The sequence below is a fragment of the Melozone crissalis genome, unplaced genomic scaffold (genome assembly GCF_028551555.1).
Source record: "Melozone crissalis strain CALT ecotype California unplaced genomic scaffold, PUWL_Pcris_2 ptg000111l_1, whole genome shotgun sequence".
NCBI classification, from domain to species: Eukaryota; Metazoa; Chordata; class Aves; order Passeriformes; family Passerellidae; genus Melozone; species Melozone crissalis.
This window is the reverse complement of record NW_026535888.1, coordinates 482,028-504,123: the sequence shown is the minus strand read 5'-3', so window position 1 is coordinate 504,123 and position 22,096 is coordinate 482,028. Positions and strand designations below refer to the sequence as shown.

At 38.5% G+C, this 22,096-nt stretch overlaps 1 protein-coding gene across 1 annotated transcript in view; it reads left to right on the top strand.

Moving 5' to 3' along the window:
- LOC128947957 (inositol polyphosphate 4-phosphatase type II-like) overlaps positions 1 to 22,096 on the top strand; it is an 82,280-nt gene that overhangs the window by 20,121 nt on the left and 40,063 nt on the right. Inside the window, exons 4-7 of the mRNA XM_054292481.1 lie at positions 1,659 to 1,767; positions 6,988 to 7,165; positions 11,871 to 12,083; positions 16,758 to 16,902. Of these exons, the coding sequence (XP_054148456.1) occupies positions 1,659 to 1,767; positions 6,988 to 7,165; positions 11,871 to 12,083; positions 16,758 to 16,902 (645 nt within the window). The remainder of the gene's footprint in view (positions 1 to 1,658; positions 1,768 to 6,987; positions 7,166 to 11,870; positions 12,084 to 16,757; positions 16,903 to 22,096) is intronic.

Below are 22,096 nucleotides of genomic sequence, written 5' to 3'. Positions count from 1 at the left end.
TTCAGTAGGAGTAGCTTTGAGGAAAAATACTGTTTTCCTATGGGTCAATGGTATCCTTATCCATTTGATAAACCCCACATTGTGCTCTGTTCATCATACTAGAGAACTTAAATCTGTATATTGACATAGCTTTGCTTTTGTTTCTGTTTGCAATATGTGCTTGTTTTAAATAGATTTGGTGAACTGAAGTGGTTTTTGTTTTGCATCTGGCCAGTTTAAGACACTGACTGCCTCCTCCTCCTCCTTATTGTCAAGTATCAGTGGAGTCCTAATAGCTGAAGAATATGTATTAGTGATAATCTGTATAAAGACCTAAAAGAATGGGCTATTTAAGAACCTTGAGGCTCACCTTAGGCAAATGAAATTATGTCACTTCTCCTTTTAAGTGGATATTGAAGAGTCACCAACTCATTAGAGCTCAAATCAATTTGAGCAAATGTGTTCTGAGATTCAGCTCAGGAAGTAAGGCATAGTTCATTAACTGTGAATCATTTGTACAGTGCTCATGCTTCTGGGCATATTTATCATCACAATGCAAGTTCTATTTTAGGAGAGGTCTAGATTTTAATTTACATGGGAAACTTCTTTGAGGAATAAAACAGTTCTCAAAAAACATCCTGTAACGTTTCCTTTAGAAATGCATTTTAAAGATGAGGCATTCGGAACTGCACTTTTGTACCTCCAGTAAGTTCAGGTACAAAACAGGTACTTACTGTAAATGTAAATTTTTAAACTTAGAAAAAATAGTTATGTGGTGTGGGATGTAATTAAATCTTCATCTCCACCCTGAGAATCAATCACGAGCTCTTTGAAAAATGATGTTTCACCTCCAGTTCTGTAAGCATATATCCACAAAAAGAATTCATCCCCTATGTCATAAGGCACCAGGTATATACAGAAAGAGACAACAGATTGTTTTCTTAGCAAGCATTTCATTAGTATGATTTATTTCCTATTCTGGTAGCTTCTCAACTGACTTTGTGTTTATAAACATATATAAGAAGTGTATATCCTAGAGCAGGGCTCACCAATTCAGCATTAAACACCATTATATCTGAAAGTACAGTAGCATTACATCCGAACAAATTCAAGCTAGAAAAGGAATAGGGATTTTTACTAGCCTAATTGACTTCTCTGGGAATGCAGTGAGTTTGTTGTCATTTGAAATCTTTTAATCAAGATTAGATGCCTAAACAAAGAGATGCCTTCACTCAACCAAGAGACAAGCTTGATGCAGGAATTATTAGCTGTGATTCAGTAGTCTCTATTATTCAGTCAGACTATTCCATCAAAATGGTCTCTTTTGACTCTAAAATGCTTGAACATGACTACAAGTTAAATAATGAAAGGGGCAATAGAGTGGAATATGCAATGGGCCAATTTACTTGTCAGCTTTGTAAACTGCAGAGCTGGAATATTCTTCTACTCAGTGGCACATAATTTACATATAGCCATAAATCAAATGAACTTTTTAAAGTGTGCAGTGGCTGTATAGAAAGATTGATTAGCTCTTGCGCCTTCTTGGGACATGGATTATCAATTATTCCCTGGAAATTATATAGACTTGTCCTTACTTTTTGTGGAATAGATGTCATAGTGTTTCCATGATTTAGGGATAGAAGCATTCAGATGTCTGTGTTCCTCTGTTCCCATTCCAGATGCTCTGTATGATGTTATCACTGTGGGAGCCCCAGCAGCACATTTCCAAGGATTTAAGAATGGTGGTCTCCGGAAACTGCTGAGTAAATTTGAGGCTGAAAGACGAAAGTAAGTATTCTTTCCAGCAGCTGGGAAAATACCATTAAGGTTGCATTAAAATGCTATAAGCTCACTGAATAACAAAACAGTTTATCCTGCTGAATGAATGGAAGATTAAAATCTGGTAGGATTGAACACTGCATTCATAAAATATTCCCTTTTTTTCCTCTGCTTTGATGAAAATTGAAACACGCTCTACTTCTTGTGTTAAGACCAATTTTGAGTAAACACAGGAAATTACCTCAAGCTGTGCTGCAGGGTGTTCAGGTTGGGAGGATTTCTTCATGTAAAGGGTTTTTGTGCATTGGGACTTGTGGTGGAGTCATCATCCCTGGAAGTGCTCAAGAAAAGGCAGGACTCGGCACTCGGTGCTGCGGTTTAGTTGATATGGGGGTTGTTCTGTCAAAGGTTGGACTCGATGATCTTGGAGGTCCTCTGCAACCTTAATGGTTCAAAATTATGATTTTTTTTCCTTGTATTTTAGGAAGCTGGAGGTATATCAGTACTTGAAAACCTGCTGTTCAGAATGAGCGATCTCTTTGGCAATTCTTGTGCTAAGAGGAATGTATCTGTAGACAATTTTTAAATACAGAAATTGTAACTTAAGGTAGCAGCTTTATTTCTGACAGGCCTGGGTGTATGCTAAGGTAGAAGTATTTTTAGTACGCTGTGAAAAAACAAACTACTCTTATTCTTCAGAAAGCCAAAATAAGACTAATCAAAAATAAAGGTTTCAGTTTATTGTGGAGCTCAAATGCTTTGTTCACTGTTGAACATGCGCCAAAGTGTTAGTCACATCTTTTCCTAAGAATTGGATGTATTTGTGTTTGTTGCTGTGGCTGTTCAGATTTTTTCAGTAGTTGTGACTGCTCAGTGCTCCAGCTGATGGTGCCAACTGCAGTGTTACAGCATTCCAAAGGGAAAGCAGGGAGGGAGTGCTCTGATCTAAATTACCATGACAGTCCACAGAAAATTAATTCCATTATAGTCAATGGGAGTGCTCTGATCTAAATTACCATGACAGTCCACAGAAAATTAATTCCATTATAGTCAATGCTCAAAAAAGTTTCATGGATAAAATATCATAGAGAATAAAAGGGAAATTATTCAATTCTTCTGTTGACTTCTAGGTTGAATAGGAGCTGGCATTAATATTAACATCAAACAAAACCCAGCAGATCTAGTTGCTTTGAAAGCTGTATTATTGAGGGGGTCTTGCTTGCCCTACACAGTATAAAAACCCTGTTAAATCTTCAAAAAGCTTTCATTTCCCTGACCACCTCTGATGCTGAAACCTGCCAATGAAACACGTACATCATGTTGATCACATAAGACGCATCGAGAAACTCGGTGTTAATATTCTGCTGTCAGCAAACTGGTATGGGCAGCCTCATCCCCATCATATGAGGACCTACAAAGTACATGTTTTCTGTTGAAGAAAATGTCTGAAGACACTTCTTAAAGTATTTTCTCCTTTACTATCTGATTAATGCAGTTGCAATAGTGATTTGTGGGTTTTTATCATAAAAATTTATAACTGAAGCCGCTAGATATAAATAATATAATAGACATAATCCTTTAAAGTTATATGATATAAAGTAGCATTACAGTTCTCACAGTGCTCACCTTTCAGAAAATGAACCATTTCTTACTACATTCTCAATCTTATAATGGACAAATTTATTTCACTCTGGCGACAACAGTGCTACTTTGCATGCACCTGTTTATTTTGCTGGATAAAGGTGTTTTGAGGACACCTTGTGTCCCCCGGGGCACCTTCTGCAATTTGAATTTCCTGTTTTATGATGGGGCTAGATTTTCTGAAGATTTTGTTGAAGGAAGAAGTGACACCTTGCGATATCAGTCAGAATACAGAACGAACAGGAAAAATGCAGATTCAGCAGCTGTTTTCTCTAGGCTAACTGAGCTGAAGACCTAATGCAGGACGTGGGAAGAGACTAGTTCTCAGCCAATCCTAGCAGCTGTCAAGATGTGACAGAATTGCCTTGCGTGTTTTTGACCTTCAGTCTGATTATTAGAGCAGTTTATCAAAATATTCAACAGTGTCAGCCTATTGCAATATATTTCTTGCGCAGTCTTAGACTTGTGGAATTTGCAGACAAAGAGAAACAGTTATCTGGTAGCATTTGCAGTTGCAAAACAAAAACAACACTGAGACATATGTTTTGTGAAAGTTTATCAAGCAGAAGAATGTGGAAAATGTGTATGTGAAGATAGTTCTGGCGTCTTTTCTATTACACAGAATATCAATCTTTGTGCAGACACAAAGGGAAAGTCCTGTATAATAATATTTACAAAAATGCAGTGGCTTTGCAATTCTTCTCTCATTTATTACCATCAGGAATGTCATATCCAATTTTTATAAAAGGCACATTATAAAAAAAAAATAGGACCTGAAATGAGAGCAAGAAAGGCTTTTCTTTTAAGTGAAAAGTTTCTGGTATGTGATCTGAAGAATGTCCATAAAGCAAGTTTAGGACTGAAATGACCGCTGACAGTCATGTGGTTATGGTTAATGATGGCGCCAATATATGGAAATGATCAAGTGTGGTTTTATATGCTTAGTGAAAGCTTTCAAACTTTTCCCAGAAAGCATTATAATACAGTTTTCAAAAGGTACCTGAGTCATAATTTACATATGAGAGGTATGTTTTCATTATGCTGCTGCTATTCTGCACTGGACCTACCCATGCGGCCTTTACCCTAATGCAGAAGTTTCATGCAGTTTGTGCCTTAGGACACCTGTGAAAAGTTTCTCTTCTGCCTAACAGCGCTTACATACCAGAGCTGCATGCAGCACTAAGCTTTAAAAGTAGCTGCAGAGGAGGGAATGTCGCTTACTTGTGAGTGGGAATATCTGTTTGTGAAGGCTAAGGCCACAGAAAACCTCAGCTAGTCATACATGCAGCAGTGTGAACACAACAGTTAGAAACTTCAAACGTGTTGTTTCTGAAAAATAATTACACATTCTTCTAGGGGGATTGAGAAAGTTGCTCTCAAATTATGAGAGGAACTAAATATTTGAAGTTGTGTCGTGCTTTCTAGGGTTCTGAAAATGTTTAAATTGTCCAAATAATTACCAGTCTGGTAGTGCACTTCATTCTGAAGAGTCATTCTCTCTTCACTAATTCCTTTACTTAAAAGCTATGATTTACTTAATTGCAATGAGAACTGCCCACACCTTTGGTGTCACTGCCCTCTTTCTTACAAGTGGTGTCTGTAGCTTTTCTGCTGCAATATTCAGTGAAGCCTAGAGCTGTGGGAGATCAGTGAAAACTATCTAGGATTTAAAGACTGAGGGAAATCCCAGAAAGGAGTGAACTTGATAACAGCATTAGCCAGATTCAGCCTGCAAAAAGGACTTTTTGATAAAGGGAGGGAAAAGCCTGATGGGGAATTAGAGAAGTGTCAAGACTTTCAAGACTATGTCTTCACTGCAATTAACATAGACTGTTGCTCTTTGTCCCTGCCCTATCCACTGAGCCTGCTGCTTGAGGGTTCCAGTGGATGTAGTGCCAGATCTGACTCTGGAAGTCATCTCACTAACAGGCTCTCCACCTCAAAGGCAGAACTGTGGCAGTTTCTTGATTACTCAGAGGGACAGAGGTTTGCTTGTTTTTCCTAATTCATTAGGAGGGACAGTTTATATTATTCACTTTGCTGAAATACTCAGAATTATGACTTCTACTAGACATGGGTCTAGTAGACATGAGTAGCTCATGTAAGTTGGAGATGCGTCGTAATTTAGATGTGGCTGGTAGTAATGGCAGCTATATGCCATTAATCCTGATTGCTTCTACAAAGAATTGTATCTAGGAATGAAGACATTGGTGAAAGACAGAAAAATAGAATGGATATTGGGGAATAGAAAATTAGAACTGGGTATTGAGAGTATACCTCAGCAAAATATGTAAGCAAGAGCCTTCATTTTAAAACTGCTTGAAGGTATCCTTATTTGCCAGAATCATAGAAAATGCTGAATTGGAAGGGACTGATCAAGATTTAGTTTCTAATTTGTAGAAAACTAAAGAGAAGGAACTAGAATTCACTCAATAAAAGGCACAAAGGGGAACTGGGGGTAGGGAAGAGATCTGGACAAAGACTGAAATGAAAGCGAATGCATGAAGTTCAGAGGATTGAACAAGTGTCAGTATTTGGTCTTGGTATGCCAAATTAAGAAAGAAAGAAAGTGGTGAAATGGCTGAAGGGACTGAAATACTTCAGACAAAAAGGAGAGAAGGGAGATACAAACAGTACCAGCTGGGAGTAGCATGTACATTCCTCTGGCATTGGTGATGTGCCAGGAGGGGCTTGGGTTCTTTTTTTCCTGTTTTAATCTGAAGCTGCAGAAGATTTTGGTTAGTTTCTCTGAAAGACTAAACCAGGGCTTTATAAAAGGAAGGGTTACGTACCAGAGGTTCAGGTGAGGAGCTGTGGGCTGCAGGCAAGAGCCAGTGGGTGTGTGCATGCTGTCTGAAGTGGTGTTTGAGAACAGTGGTGTAAGAGGATATTGCATAATTTGTAGGGAGGAAAAGAAGAAAGAGGGATAGGAGAAGTCCTGCAAAATAATTGCAGTAGTTTGAACAGTGGACAGTAGGAAGTTTGCAGTGTGCATTTGTGTGGTTTTGAAGTAATTCACTTCCGCACCCATTGCTGGGTCTCTTCTTGCAAATCAGATGCCTGTTCTTTATTGGAGATAACTCTGTTTATCGTCTCTTCCTGGACATCACTGAGGCCAATCAAAACACAGTGTGGGCCACTGATCAATTCAACATTAATGGCCCACTTGGAAAGACTCGGTGAGGCAGTCAATTCTCTTTTGGGGAGCTCAGTTGGAAGAATAAGGAGCCTTATGCTCTTTGATATTATTACCTGACTTTGTCAAATATTTTCTGTCTCTAGAATTACAGTGTTTAAAAGAAACACATAAAAACATGGGGGTTTATGTTCAGATCACCCACTCAAAGGAATTTTGCACTGTATTACTTGGAGCATGTGGTGGTGGGCTGTTTCATGCCGTTTATGCTTTTACTGTTCAAGGAAAGGTTTGTTTTTACCCTTAAATGCAGGATCAGTGGTGTCTGTGAAGTTCAGGCATCTGGCTTTTTTTTTTTTTTTGCAAAAGTAGTGGTAAGATTTTTAGCACCATAAGCATTGCTGTTAATGGCAGAAATGAATTTGACATGATGTGACTCTCTGTTATCACAGCACTGGATACCAGTGTATTTACTATTCACCTGAAAACACAGCCAAGGCAAAAGAAGTTCTCAGCAACATCAGTCATCTGCAGCCTCTCATATCAAGCCATGCAGACCTGCTGCTCAGTTCTGCAAGCCAGCGTTCTCCAGACAGCTTGAAGAACTCTTTAAAGATGCTTTCAGAAAAAGTAAGATTCAAATCCTCACTGCAATGGAAAATGGAGTAACCAAGTCTCTCTAACTGCTGGGGAGGAAGGGGGGGGGGGGTTTCTGCATCATTTGACTTTCACAGCATCAGGAAATGTTAAATAAACTCAGCTAAAATAAGCATCAAAATGTTGTTATTAGAAAAATAATGTTATTTAGCATTTCTGTAGGCCTTCCGTATAGAAAATTAATGAAATCTATAAAGATTGCTTTATTAAAAAGTGTAATTAATTTAATTTCATGTAGCTTCTTCATCCTCTAGTGGCTACATACTGGAGTTTATGAAAATATCAACAATTATAAATAATTTTGTAGTATGAGAAGTCTTTTTTTTTCATTCTCTTTCTATTATATTTCAAGCTGCTGGTTATGGGAGGTAGTTCAAGCCAGGTTGGTGTATAAGGTTTAGAATAACAGCATGATCAGAAATGGTGATGCAGCCTGGAAGGAGAAGCTGGGAAATTTGCTCTAGGAGATCTCAAAGTTTATTTCTCTTTTTCCTATTATATCTGTCTGTAGCTGTAACCTCTTCCTCATTTTAGTTCCTTTAGTTCTAAATTAGAGAAGATAATGTTCGCCGCTGGTCTCACAGACTGATAATGGAGATTAGCTGAAGCCTGTAGTGCTTCCCAGCATATGTTACCCTATAAAAATATGAGCCCTTATATGAATAACAATATGAACCCTGTGACCCGAGAGCTTGTGAAGAGTTTCCCATTTCTCCACGGGCCATCCCTTCAGCAGTATGATCCCAGTATGGCTCAATAACACGATCAGTAACCATTTCCATGCATCTTCAGCTATTGGGAAGTGACAGCCCTGTTGGTCTGTTGAGCACCATTACCCCAGCAGCTCCTCGTGCCATAGGAGGGTTTCAAATATTGATATTGAGCTTGGCCACTTGCTGGGAAGGCATTCCAGAAGAGCACTAGGGAGAGGAACATCGCTCTCAGCGGCAGATGTGTGAATCCACACTCGCTCTGAGAATGTGGAGTCGCTCTGAGCGTCAGGGGTGATGGAAGAAGGCAGAATTCAGCCTGGAAATGAAACAGAGGAATTTAAGGAGGGGGACTGTAGTGATTATGGTGTACCTCTGGATGCAGGAGGGCATTTTTAGCTGTGCATAGAAGAGTGAAGCTGCTCTGTTAGAGGTTAGTTCAAAGAAATCTGTATGCACAGGCAAAGCCAATCAGGCAAAGAAGGGTTTGTTCTGAAGATCCAAGGGGTGGTTGCTGAGCAATGTGCATTTTCTCTGCCATTGGCCTCTGGACAGGAGGAGGGGATGATTTCAGAGGCAGGAGCCATGGTACTAAAGTACTGCTTGAACCATGGCTCGCTAGAGACTCTGGCTATAAAAAGGGGACAAAAAAGACAATTCATTCAGTTTGCTAAAGCCTTAGGTATTTTACATTTATAGCTGGTGGCTTAGTTGAGTGTGTTCATATCAGCTTTTCAGGACCAGGATTAAATTGCTGTTAGTGCATGAGCTCAGGTTCCCAGAAGAAGGAGTCTCACCCCATGTACTCCTTGGATGTCTGTCTAGCCTCCACCTTTTGCTTGGAAGAGACAAATCCAGTTGTCTGAACAACTGCAGCAGGAGTGGTTCAATACCTGCTTCCCTGTCTATTACCAAATGCACTCCTAGGAAAAGGTGGACAATAGAGAAATAGGGTGGATTGCTGAGGAAGCAAGTGTGCTGGGACAGCTGCTTGTAAAGAGGGGAGGAGAGATGGGGAAGAGAGACCAAGAAACAGCTTCAGGAAAGAGAAATACAATTTCAAAGCCCTAAACTCAGTGAACCCACACAATACTGAAATTAGATCCCTCATGGTTAATTCAAAGCCTTATATTGCTGTCTTGAAATATTCTGTCTGTATAGTCTGGTACAGTACTGGAGAACCAAGACTACCAGAGTGTTCCTGCTTGCATTTAACACAGAGTAGCACATGCTCTGCTGAGTATAATGACATGATATCTGCTTGTGCTCCTGAGGCATATGTAGTGCTTTGCTATTCCATCTTTCCTGCACTTTTTGTATGTAAAAAATAAATGCTCTGATGTTTTAACTGGATAGATATTTAGAAAGTAAACATCTGTTTGAAGCCATAAAAATTATTTGCCTGGTGATTAAATTCTGCAAGTTTATTAAAAAACATATCACTTGGTATATATAAGAATTCTTTCTATAATTATTAGGTAGCAGTGAGTAAATCTGAATTATCAATAATGTGAATTACATTAAAGTGTTCATGTTGGAAATGGAAGGACTGGCTGCATGGATTGAAAGTGGAAAATTAAATCAAATAATTCCACTGCTGCTTCTTAAAAGGAGCTTATTTTCTCCTGTTAAGCATCTCCATATATAATTTACAGTTTCCTGTAGTGTTTTCCTGAGACTAACCTTTTATCATCCCTTTTTGTTAGTTGATTAAGGAAGCCTTTAGCTATCGACAAGTGTATCAGCATTTGCAGCTTGCAGCAGGCTTGATAAATTAATTTTCCAGCTATGCCTATCTTTGTTTGCAGAAATACTCTTTAGTAGAGTATCTGAAAGAATTTGCAGAGTTTTTATTTCTTTGTATAGACTGGTTTTGTGATTTCAGTGCAGTTTCATAAATAGTGATGTTCTGCAAATTTAGCTGTACTGAGCTGTTAGAAAGTGAAGTTAAAACATAGACTGCTGTAAAACCAATGGGATCTCTGAATGGAATTTAATTACAGAATTATTTTAGTTGCTGCATGAAAAATGGAGTCGCACTTCTGTACTGATTTTCTTTTAAAAACTAAATTTCCCTATAAAATATTTCTATTCAATTATATTACTTAAACTTTGCAGTCCTAGTGGGCATTATTTACATCAAGCTATCCAATTCTCCTAATTTTTTGAAATGTAAAGTTTTTTTGAGCGTTATTCTGAACCAGAAACGTGAAATTTTCTCAAACAGACATTGTGGGGAAGGTAGATATTAAACCTCAGCAAAACCATGATATTGCTGTTTTTAAGGGTAGACAAGTAATGGAGTTTCAACTCTCTTGCTATGGAACTGTAGAAGTGTTGAAGAGGAGCTTTGCTGTTACCACACAACCCCTCAAATCTCATTGTGCCATGGTAAGGCAAAGAATGGTGGGGTGTGATAGCACTATTGCCCAGAGACTAAGTCATTCTCCAGGCATGCACCATCTGGGTTGGAAATGTAGAAAACTGCAATTGTCCTGCAGAGCAATTCAGGACAACGAGGAGACAGTCCTGAGAGAACTGTTAAAAAATGGCCTTTCCCTCAGGCACCAAGTTGGTAATGAGGAGAAGGAATGGGTCTGGTAATATCGCCAGGGAGATGAGTAGCGTTGCCAAGTCTAAAGAATCCCAAGTCAGGTCTGATTTTGGTTTTAAAAAATCAATAATTTTTCTTAGATGTGCCTGCAGTTCTTATTTTTAGAACTGTAGAGATTTATTTGGAGTAAAATTTTCAGCCCGTCCATGTGAAACAATTCAGAAAGCATTTTTTTGGTAAACATAATGAAAATGGGAAAGGCAGAAACTTCTCATTTAAGTACCTCACCTAGCAGCTGGAGCCTTAAGAAAACCATTAATTTTTTAGAGCCTTTCTGTCTTAAATATCTGTAAACTTTTGAGAGGGTCTTGAGACAGGAAGGCAAGAAAAAGAAGTTGAGTAGGAGTGGGTGCAAAAGAGGAACAGGTAGTATGAAGAAAGGGATAGGATAAGAAATGCAGAAACTGGGAGAAAAGACTTCCAGGAATTTTCTCAGGAGTTCCAGGGAGGTGCTGGCACTTGGCACTTGTTTGTTTTGGGGTTTTTTTGGCTACTTTTCCCTCCAGTTTTTGCATAAGCAGCACATAAGGGCTGAAGAGAGCTTGGCTGGGCAGCCCTCATTTTTGGCATTTCCTGCTGGTTGAGGCTGGATCCTCTGACTCTTATCTACATACCTTCCCACATCCCTGTTTAATTAAGATTGTCTGCACAAAGGCATACTTTCCTTGTTGAGGTGGAAGGGAGATGAATAATGCAAGGAGGTTGAAGGATTTAAAAAATACGGTAAAATGCCAGCTGTAACAGTCAACATAGAAAAATGATGCAGAGATTGAATAGCATCTTCAGAAGACCCGAGAAGACAACTTCAGAGTTTCCTTTCTTTAAAATATACAAAAAAATCAAGCTTGAAATCAGGTGTCACCTACCATGATATCTGGGTTGACACCTACCAGTAGTAAAATTTATCTGTGGAAATACTGCTTTTGCAGATACTGTTATTTCAGCATTGTAGAGTGGTGGGTTTTATTTAGAGAGATTATTGAACTGGTTAATTGTGTTTTATCTTACACTTATTCAGAAATCATCGTGCTGTGGTTGGTTACTCTTGGAAGTGGTTCTTGTTGAGGCTTGCCTCTGAGGTGAAATTTGGAATTCAAATAAAATGTGAAAAGATTGTGATCTCTGACAGATAATGTGCTCCTGTGTTAATGCTTAGAACACTGGGATTGTAGAATGTGATCTCTAAAACTCTTGAAATTTTCCTCATTATTTGTTGGCCTACTTTGTTTTCTGCCTCCCAGGCAGGCCTGAAACAAAAAGCCGCTCTGCCTAAGGATAATTCAGTGTTACACAGCTTTGCTGCCATACCACATTCTTTGCTCTAACCTTTCCATTGGTTTGGTTTTTTCCCTAGACGGAGTTATTTGTGCACACGTTCAAGGACCAGCTGGTGAGAAGTGCCCTTCTAGCGCTGTACACGGCCCGGCCTGGCTGTGTGCTCAAGAAACCAGCTGTGCCCAGGAGCAGTGCAGAGGAAGGGGCTGATGCACAGCACCAGGACCATCCTGCTCACGTCAAAAGGCAGGACTCCATACCCCATCATTCTGAGTATGATGAGGAGGAGTGGGTAAGTGGACAGAAACCCTTGGCCAGTGAAACTCTACAAATTAGCATAAGCCACCTCAAGCCCTCAGTGTCCTTGTCACATGCCGTTGCAGGGGGCAAAGGGGTGCAAAACTGTAAAATTGTGCTTCTCAGATGCATCGCAGATATGCAGATTTTGAAGCTAAATTGCAAGGCTTTGCCTAAGTACAGTGTGCTGCTCTGAGACTGCCTAGTTGTGCATAGAACAGTGAAGGTGTTGAGTGTATTCTTGCCCAGACACAAGAATAGTCTTTGTTCTTACTTGGGTTGGTTTTGCTAGTTGGGCAGATTTAAGGACTGGAACAGTATATGCTGTTCACAGGGAAATGGTTTTTTTGTTCCCCACCCCCTGCAACACCCCTCTCCAGCCCTCAGGCTGTAATCATTTTAAATACACTGAATTAACCCTCAGCCCATTGCCCCTAGACTCTGTTCTTAGAAACTGTCTGAGGTTCTGTAAAAGAATTAAATACAGTGTTTGGATTTTAACATTCTTAGCATATCTTTCAAAGATATGTATTATTTATATGGCTGAAATGTTATAAATCAATTATTTTGGTGGATGTCTTCTTTAATAGGTCTGTTACTTTATTTCATACGTACTCAAGCTATTTTTATTCAGTCCAGGCTCATGCTTTGAGTTCATCACTGTATTCTCATAGACGTAAAGGATGTCAGCATATTCATCTCTGTTGTAAATAATTAATAACTTGTGTGAGCTATGGTATTCCACCTAACCTGTAATTTTTTCCACACCAAAAATAAAGGAAGAAGAATATATTTCTTCTAGAAGAAAGGCAATTATTTCCAGCCCCATGCATTAAGTATTCGTGAGATTTAAACAATAAATAACTCATTATTTCATTTGTCCTCCAGTTTTAGAGCCTTTAATTCACTTTTTCTTGTTTTCTCAACAACCTGAGGGGCTGGAATGGTGCTCTTTGCTTGAACTAAAGCCAAAATGTTTGTTTTTAGCTGTTGAAACATTTAGAGATATAAATAACACAATAGTTTTTGTAAAAGAGATAAATTTTGCACTGGAAAAAGTGGCATTTGTGAAAGCTGCATTTTAATTTAGTACTGCAGTTCAGCATCTCTGAAGAGAAGATAGCTTTGCTGTAATTCATAACTAAAAGCCGCCAGGTGCTTGGTCCTCACCTATTAAACTGCATAAGTGGGTCATTTTAAACAGCATTCATTTTTTTCTGCTGAATTAGTAATCTTGATTCAAATTAAATGTATCTTTCACTGTTTTCTGAATTGAGCTGAGTCAGAGTCATTGTCAAACTTGAGACAGTATAAATTTTGGAGAAATTTTGTGATTTTTTCTGGATTTGAATGGTTAAACTTTTCAGTTATTTCTGTCAGTAGAGGTGATATGAGTTTTAATAATCAAATTGTGATTAGCATGATGGAAAGAGAAAGAATAAAGGCATGTAAAATTTGAAAAAACACTTAATCCACTGTGAAACACAACTATAAAGGGAAAAACTTTAATATATGTTGCTTTGTATGCACAATGCTCTATCCTCCTTTGCTGTTGTAGGTTTTTTCCTCACTATTATCAGTACTAAGTGTTATAAGTACTATTATAAGTACTAGTGTTACATTTTGCAGTTGGAACTTTAGTTTTGCCTGAAATCTACATCCTTAAACAACTCTTTAAGCTGACCCTTGAAGCAGCCCACGAGGGTGTTAATCTCTGAGCAGAGCTCAAAAAGGCCTTAAGGAATTATCTGAATATCCACTGAAATGAAGGCGACACAGCATCTTCAGAGTGCTTGGAGGTGCAGATGCTGTGCCATACATGGCACAAGCAAAGCACACAGCTGAAGTGGTGTGTATGGAGGGACAAGAAGTGACTGAGGAGCTCTGTGGTGAATTCGGAAAGGCTGAGAATCCTTTAAAAACAGAAACAGCCTCTGGGACTCCACTGGCTGGCAGTGTTTAGAAGGAAGACATCCAGTCAGGTGCAGTGACAGAAAGGAGTGTCCATTCCTGCTCTCTGAAATGAGGAAGGTGTCTTAGTTTTTAATGATACTTTCTGATCAGATGGAACTTAATTACAATTTTTTCAGTTGGATGAATGAAAGAGAATTATTTTACAGGCTCATTTTAAATTGTCCTAGGAGAGGTGCCCAGCTTTCACTGATGCCAAGGCCTGCCTTTCCATCTTTTCATCTGCTTAAGAAGATGAAAGGTCAGTGCTAGGCTACAGGAAAATATTCTGGAAGTAGTAAAAGATGACAATAAGAAGTGACGAAGTGAAGGGAGACGGCCCATCTTAATTGATCAGCATCGAACTCCAATTTATTGATCTAACATGCACATTTTTATAACCGTGTTAATTAAGTTCATACATATTGCAAAACCCGAGCTCATCATTGTCTACAGATTACACAGCAACCCCTCCTCTTGTTTTCAATACCTGTGGTTTGTTATTGAGACCAAAACTTGTGTTTCTCATCCTGTTATTAACTGTTCTCAAGGCCTCCATGTTTGTCACTGCTTTCCCATCACTACCCAAGGACAAGGTATTTACTTGTTATTAAAAACAAGCCTGAGAACTTTGCTGTTTACAGCTGCCTTTTACTTTTCAATCAGCTGTATATTTTCATGGCCTTTTTTCCTTCAAGCCATGTCTGAGCAAAATTCTCCAACAAAGAAATGGATTAATTTCTTCTCATGGAGAATCATAGAAGCCACTTGATTTTCAGTGATGGGAAACTGCAGTTTTACTTGAAAATTGTTCCTGCCAAACTGCGGAATTTCAACAGCCTTCTTAGATAAATGTGACTGCCTTTGGTGCAGACAGAATAACATCTCAATGAATGATAAATAGATGCCTCTACATTTTCTATCTGCCCACAATCCCAGGAGCCTCCTGTGTGGAGAAAAGGGGCTGTGAAACAGGCCCTTGCTCCCTCTCAGTTGCTTGTATATAAAAAAGCCAGATACATGATAATAAGAGTGAGCTTTCTGTCAACAGATATTTATGAATTTCGCTTCTAAACCCTCAGGGAACGTTTGTGGGAATATTGTATAGAAATCATCTCAATGCTGGGTTAATAGTTGGTTTGAAAAAAGTGCTCTTTCCAATGTGAAACAAGGGCTCATATTTGTGTTGCTTGTGCAATAACTCCAGATGCTCTTTAAGAGCTTAATGCTTTTTTTGTGCAGGAATTAAGTTCCCCCATCACACAAAAGAAAAGGGAAATTAGATTGCTCCAACTTCTCTGAGCAACCTCACTTGCATATTCCTCAGCAACTTCAGTGACTGAAAGCTCTGAAGCTCCCTTATACTCTAGGGGATTCTTCATAGAATCCTTCTCCCCAGAATTATGCTTGTGGGCGGTAAAAATCAGTAGTTTCACACATATTGTAAATGTTTTTTCAGGATTGCTTGAAGTGCATAGAGGAGGAAACTTTTGAAGGAATCTATACCTGCCCTCAGTCTTTTGTGTCCTCAGGAGGAGGGAGCAGGGCATAAGATAAGATCCCTCTAGTCAGGCTGAAGCAAGGCATATAGTTGAAAAGCGACATTAGATTTAAATGTTTGCCTTAGCAGTGGCTCTAGATTTGCCTCCACTCAAAATCCAAGGGTTGCCATTTAAATGGAACTATGCTATTTCTCTGAGTTCTCAGTTTTCTTTAACCTTCTCTCTTGGTATTTTTGCAACTTCATTTTTCTGCCTGAAGACCTGACAAATACATAATGCTTCTGGCTCTGTAAAATACAAAACAAAGCAGTGATGTTAAATTCCCATTTTTAACCCTCAAGCAAACTCTGGTTGCTCTGCAATACTTTCAGAATGACTCAGCATTGAAACATATACTTGGAGAGGGAAGGGTGGTTTCTGTGGGTTTGTTATGGTTTGGTTTTAGTCTGATTGCTTGTCTTGTGAACAGCCTCATTACTTGTATGGCTTGGTTTCTTCCTTCTTATTCAGTGCTGCAAAAGTAGGTGCAAAAGCTTTGATTTCTGCAGCATCCAGCACCTGAAGGACCCTCCCTATATCTCTGATCCATAACAGCTCTTTCTTATGCTCCACATGATTTCTTTTCCTCTCTGCTTGTACAGAACTTTTTGTACCTCTCTATTACTTCCCTAATTCTCCTATTGTAAACTCAGTTAAGTGTGATGGTTGCAGTTTGTGTGAGAGGTGAGGAACAAAACTGAAATTGTGTTAGCTAATAAATATGCCATGACAGCAAGTTTCTCATTCTAGTCCTTGAATTAACATTTTCTTCAGCAGAGTAACTGATGTGATAAAATACAGGATATGTTAAATTATCAAAAAGAGGTTTTTAAACACTGTGACAAAACTGGCCCACACAAGGTTTCATTTGTCAAGCTTTGAGTGTGTCTGTACTCTTAAGGTATCATTTAAATAGACAAGCTGATCAGTTCCTTGCTATTAGACCTGAAACTTTGTCTGCATTATGTCGAGTTTGAAGCGCTTGTGCACAGTGTCTAAAACCATAAAAGTTTGGGTTCATTTACGCTGCAAGAGAATCTCCATGAAAAAGGCTCAGGTTGGTAATAGGCTGAAGGATGAGAGGAGCAGTCGTATGCTAACATCATGAATAACTTACTATTGTCCCTTTTTGGTTTTTTTTCTGCAGTAACATGCAGTGATAATTCTGGTCTTTTCAGGACAGGGTCTGGGCCAACGTGGCAAAGAGTTTGAACTGCCTTATTGCCATGGTGGACAGGCTGCTTGAAAAGGACAACATCAGCAACATCAAAGAGGGTGAAAATGAGCCTTCAGCAGAAGATTGCAAGGTGTTGCATACAGGCGGTAAGCAACCTCCCCTAATTTTTTTTTTTTTTAGTCATTGACAAGAGTAAAGAAAAATTTGCACAGCTACAGAAAAGTCATCTAGAGAAGACTCCATAGTATCTTTGATGAGAGTGCTAATGGCAAGGTTTACACATTTGTGGGAGGTTATTTATCAAAGTACAGCTTTAATGTGTGCTCAGACTGCTTGCCATGTGCAGTTGTTTGTGCTAGAGTGTAAACCTTTTGAAACTACAGTCTTTTCTTTTTGTAGGCTGATGTAATTTAATTTACCCTAGATTTTACTTGCGTGTAGTATTTTGAGGAAAAAAAAAATTGGACTGTGTCTTACCCCATAGAAAATTTGTAAGGAAAGGTGAACATTCTGAATCAGTGTCATTCTCCTGCAAATGCTTCTGCTTTTCTGAGGTGATATACTGATTTTTATTTTCTGATTTGAAAAATTCATGTTTACCTGGATATACCTGTCAGCCTGTGTCAAAAGGTCAAATGGAATAATTCAGTGGGATGATGTAAAGAAAATTTTGTGACAAGGGTCCTTGTCACCTTCTGATCTTCTCCTTCTCATCTTCTGATCTTCTTCTGATCTTCTCCTATGATTCATGTTTGCATTCTTGATGCATAGATTATATCTGCTTAATAAGTCTAATGGGATTTTCTAGTCTGAAAGTGTGTTGCAATAAATGAAACAGATCCTTAGTGATGGTGGTAGTAGTCCTAATGGAAGGACATCAGAGCCAACCTTTGTGCCACTCTTTGGCTAAATAAATCAACTCCCCATACAAAACAACAAACCAACACAACTGCTTTATTTTGTACAGTTTTGTATAGTTTCAATTTTCTTTTTTTTCATTGTGCATTTAATCCTGTGTCTTCCCTTACATGTTCTCCACGGAATTTCATTACATCATTTTATATAAAGACTTTTAAAGTTATCAGTACTCACTTGTAATTTATTTCTTACACAACAAGAATTAAAATCACTTTTAAAGTTTTATGTCATTTGTGTAGTACTGGTGAGATCTGTGAATTCTGGTTGTAGTATTGATTTTTAATGCAGCTGTAACATCTGCATTTTACCAGTGTGAGAGGTTTATGCTGGAGTCCTGGCATCCTTGTTTTCAGTGCAAGATGTGTTGGACTTGATTTTGTGTGATTTGTTCAGAGAGCAGCTTATTCCTTATCTGTTTGGTTCTCTAAGTTTCTGTCTACCAGGCATGTAATGTTAGACAGGAGGGTGATATAATCTCTGCTCTCTAGTGAAGGCTTGCAGGTGAAAAATATCAACACAGCTTTCTACACCTTTCCCGCCTTCCTCAGAGAAAGTACAAATATTCAACAGCTAGGTAGGTGTAGTTTTGAACTTGGGAGAATCCTTAGATGGTGGGCCTTTTACAGACTTTTACAGACTTTTCCCTAATTTCCTTCACTCTCTTCAACCCCCTGAGTATCTCCTCTGCTATATGCCGTGTTATGGATTTAACCAGCACAGGCAAATGAAATATTGGTTACAACTTTTAGGTCACAAGCCAAAAACAAAAAAGGAAAAAGCAAAGTTGCATCATTTAAAGTACTGTAATAAGGCAGCCATCAAGTCATCAAGTAGAATGAAAGGTAGCTCTTGCTTAGCAATAATGATAATAGTGATGGTTAGAAAATTTTAGATGAGCTTCATCCAGCTGAGAGGTTGTCTTCTGGAGCTGGTGGGCCAAAGACACAAAAAATATCCAACTGCTATGATGCTGGAATAAATCCTTGCTTTTTTCTTCATTTCAGAGCCATCCCTATTTCTCTTGAATAAGTACAGGTGTCCTTCAGTGAGAGCAGTGCTTTTGTTGAGCTGTCCTGAAAGTTCTCTAACACTCCCTCGCATGAGAGCTGCAGAGATCTGTGGGGCAAACTGCTGTGTTTTCATGTCCTTTTTGAGTAAGACATCGTTTTAGGAATGCCTTGGACAGTTTATAGGACTTTCAAGGTCACATAGAGATGGAGATGTTTTAAAATTGCTTTCTTTTATAGGACTAACTTGAAAGATGGAGCTTTCCGAAGAGCTTTCCAGGTGTGTGCCAAAGTTGGTTCCCTAATGATTTTCAAAACTTTGGGGCCAGAATTTTTCATGCTTGACTTCTCTATGAGAGTGTGGGTGTAGATGTTTGTTTTTCTCTGCATCTCCCTCTCTGAAATTTAACGTGAAACCCTAAGGCTGCACTGTGAAGCAACTACACAGAGGTTGAGATTCCAAGTTTACAGTTACAAATTTGGCTTTAATTCTGCTTCATTTTAAACTTGAAGCCTGATTATGAGTTCACAGCATTTTCCTAGATACAAAATCACACTGTGTACGCCCATAGATACATTTCTAAAATAACAGACTTTTGCACTACTTAAAATTCACAAACGTGACATAAATGAAAAGCTTGCCACATCTTGCTTATATATTATACATAATTTGAGCATATTTGAGCATAATGTATTTCATTAATACTGCAAATATATGGCACAGGTTGATCTTTAAGTCTGAAACTGCATTAGTTGATACTCAGAGAAATTGGGCTGCTTTTGTAAGAAAAAGAATGCAGAGTTTTGAACAAAATAATAACAAATAAGCCTTGAAGTATGAGATTAGATTTTTGCTTATTTAGTGAACCTGACTGGTTTTTTGTAGCATATAGCAATGAAAGACCTTTCAAAAAATGCACATCTGTTCATTTTAGATGATAGAAAATATTATGACAATATTTTGATGCAATAGCATTTTCATATAAATTTAGATATTGTTGTAACATATATTCAGAGTTTCCTAAAGTAGGTTGATATTTGCAGTCTCAGTGACTATGGCATTGTGTGATCTTACTCTCTTTTTTCAAACATGTTTATATTTGTTGTTTGGAATCTTTGTAATTGGAGATACTGGAGCACTTTTTTTTGCTGTACTCTGCCTTTCAATGTGAATTATACCTTCCTTAGCCTTAACTTTTCATGCAGTCTGACCTTTGAGTGTATTCTAAAGACTGAATTTGAGTTACAGTTACCAAGGTAACATGCTATGGTTTCATCAGTCGCAGGATTATGAATCCTCTGCAGGATAAATCAGGAAGAGTAGAAGGATTTTTAAGGAGAGGGCTTTTTTGTTGTTCTTCTGACTCTAGTCTGGTTTGCCTTGGAGAAATATGTGACTACATTAAATTCTTTTCACTTTTGCCTTTTCGTTTTCCGTGAGAGTTGTGATGTGAAAGCCTGTCCTGCAGCATTAGAGGTGCCAGTGGAACACAGCGTTGGCTCTGGTGCTGGCACAGCCCCGACAGATGTCTGTGCTTGGCTGCTGCATGTGGCTGCTGTTTCTGTCTGCTGCTCGTGCCTCCTGTCAGAGCTCCCACCCAGCCGTTCCCTCGCTGCCTCTGCGTGAGGACTCCCCCATTTGATACACACAGGATCCACCTAGCATCACAAACAATTTGAGTTGCCAGTGTGATTGCACCTGGATTTTGCCTTTAAGTGAATTATGGAATCATGAGCTCCGTGAACTGGCCCTTGATAACCTTCAGCATAGGTTTGCAAAGAGCACCTGGGGAACATTGCCACATTTCCTAGCTGGAATTACAGGAGACCTCTGTTCATACTCACATTGCTACAGACATATGTGGGTTTATTTTTCTTGTATTATCTCATACCTGTTGGGGACTATATAAGTTTAGATTCAAAATTTCGGACTTTCATTGCCCTGGGGATGGGGACTACATCTTTCGTTGCATCCCTTCCAATGCAGGCTGGTAGAAGTGGGAAATAAAGCTATGTTCTGTGGGAAATAAAGCCGTGCTCTAGTTTTATTGGAATCTTCAGAAAAGCTTTTATTATAAAATATTGTTTAGTCATGAAGATGAAAAATTTTTCTGTGGTCTGTGTCCTTGAGCAGCAGACATAATTTATTTAGAGCAGTCACATGTGAAAAGCTTTCTCTTTCCTTCCTCTTCCTCACATTTTTCCTTCCTTTTCTTTGAAGCTTGTATTTACATAAGTTTTACTTATGCTTTTTTTTCCCCTTTTCCCCTCTCTTCTGTGTCATCCTTTTCTTTTTGATAGGATCCTTATCTGGGCTGAATGTAGCCCAGGAATACAAGACAATCCCCTTCAGCAGTACTTTCTCTAAGTACTTTGGCTAAAAACAGAAGCTGAAAAATATGTAAGGGAAAGACTGTTTAACTGAATCAACAAACTAAAACAAGATATAAGAATATTTAGTTGCACAGCATTCACAGAACCTTCCTATGCTTAAAGTGTATTAGATTTTCTTAGCTTTGTCTTTTATTACCTTTGTCCTCTCTTTCTGTTTTCACTCTGACTAAGCATGCTGAGATGCTCATGTAGGTATTATTGGATGGTTTTGGGTTTAGCTATTAATCCATGTGACAGTGGAGAAAATCTTGGATGGTTGCAGTGGAATAATAAATCCCAAGAATTCCAAATTTCTGGACACCCAAACTGTGCAAAGCAAACTGCTACCTTCAAGTGCAGGAACACCAGGAAATCTTATTCAGGTTTTTATTGTTCCTGCAAGAACTGCTGCAGCATTATGAGTACAAAGCCTCCTCCTTTTTCAAAGAGCTTAGCCCTCAGCTGCAGTTCAGCTGAGCTCTAAGAGCTGCGTGGCAAAATAAAGAAATAAGGCACTGACCTTTTTATGGTGCAAAGTTGAATATGTGCAATCTTCTGTCTTTTTAAACCTCCCTTTAAAAAAAAAAAAACATTAATTCAAAGACTGTTCCTTTCCTAAGTCAGTAAAATCAAATTCTGGGTTAATTATTTCATGCTGATTTTAGGGATTTACTGCTGCTGTGTTGGTTGGTTGGTTTGATTTGCCTGCCTTTTTCATTAAAACAGAGTTTGTCTAATGATCACTTTGTGATATAAAGACAACTCATTTATGTTTTTTTACCTCTAATTATTTCAATTCTGTCATGGAATATTTTTATGATCAGGTAGCGAGTGATTAATTTAAGTGAAACGTTACCTCATGGGTATCTGCTGTTACATTTATACGTCACATTTATATTTGTATTTCTTACATTTGTGTGGCTGTAGTGCCCCCCTTTGCTTTAAGGGCACAACATTATGCATTCTTCTGCTTTTTCTTTAAGGTTTGGTTTTTTAACTTCATACCATTCAAGTTTTGAAGTGACTTAAAGCAATTTATGGA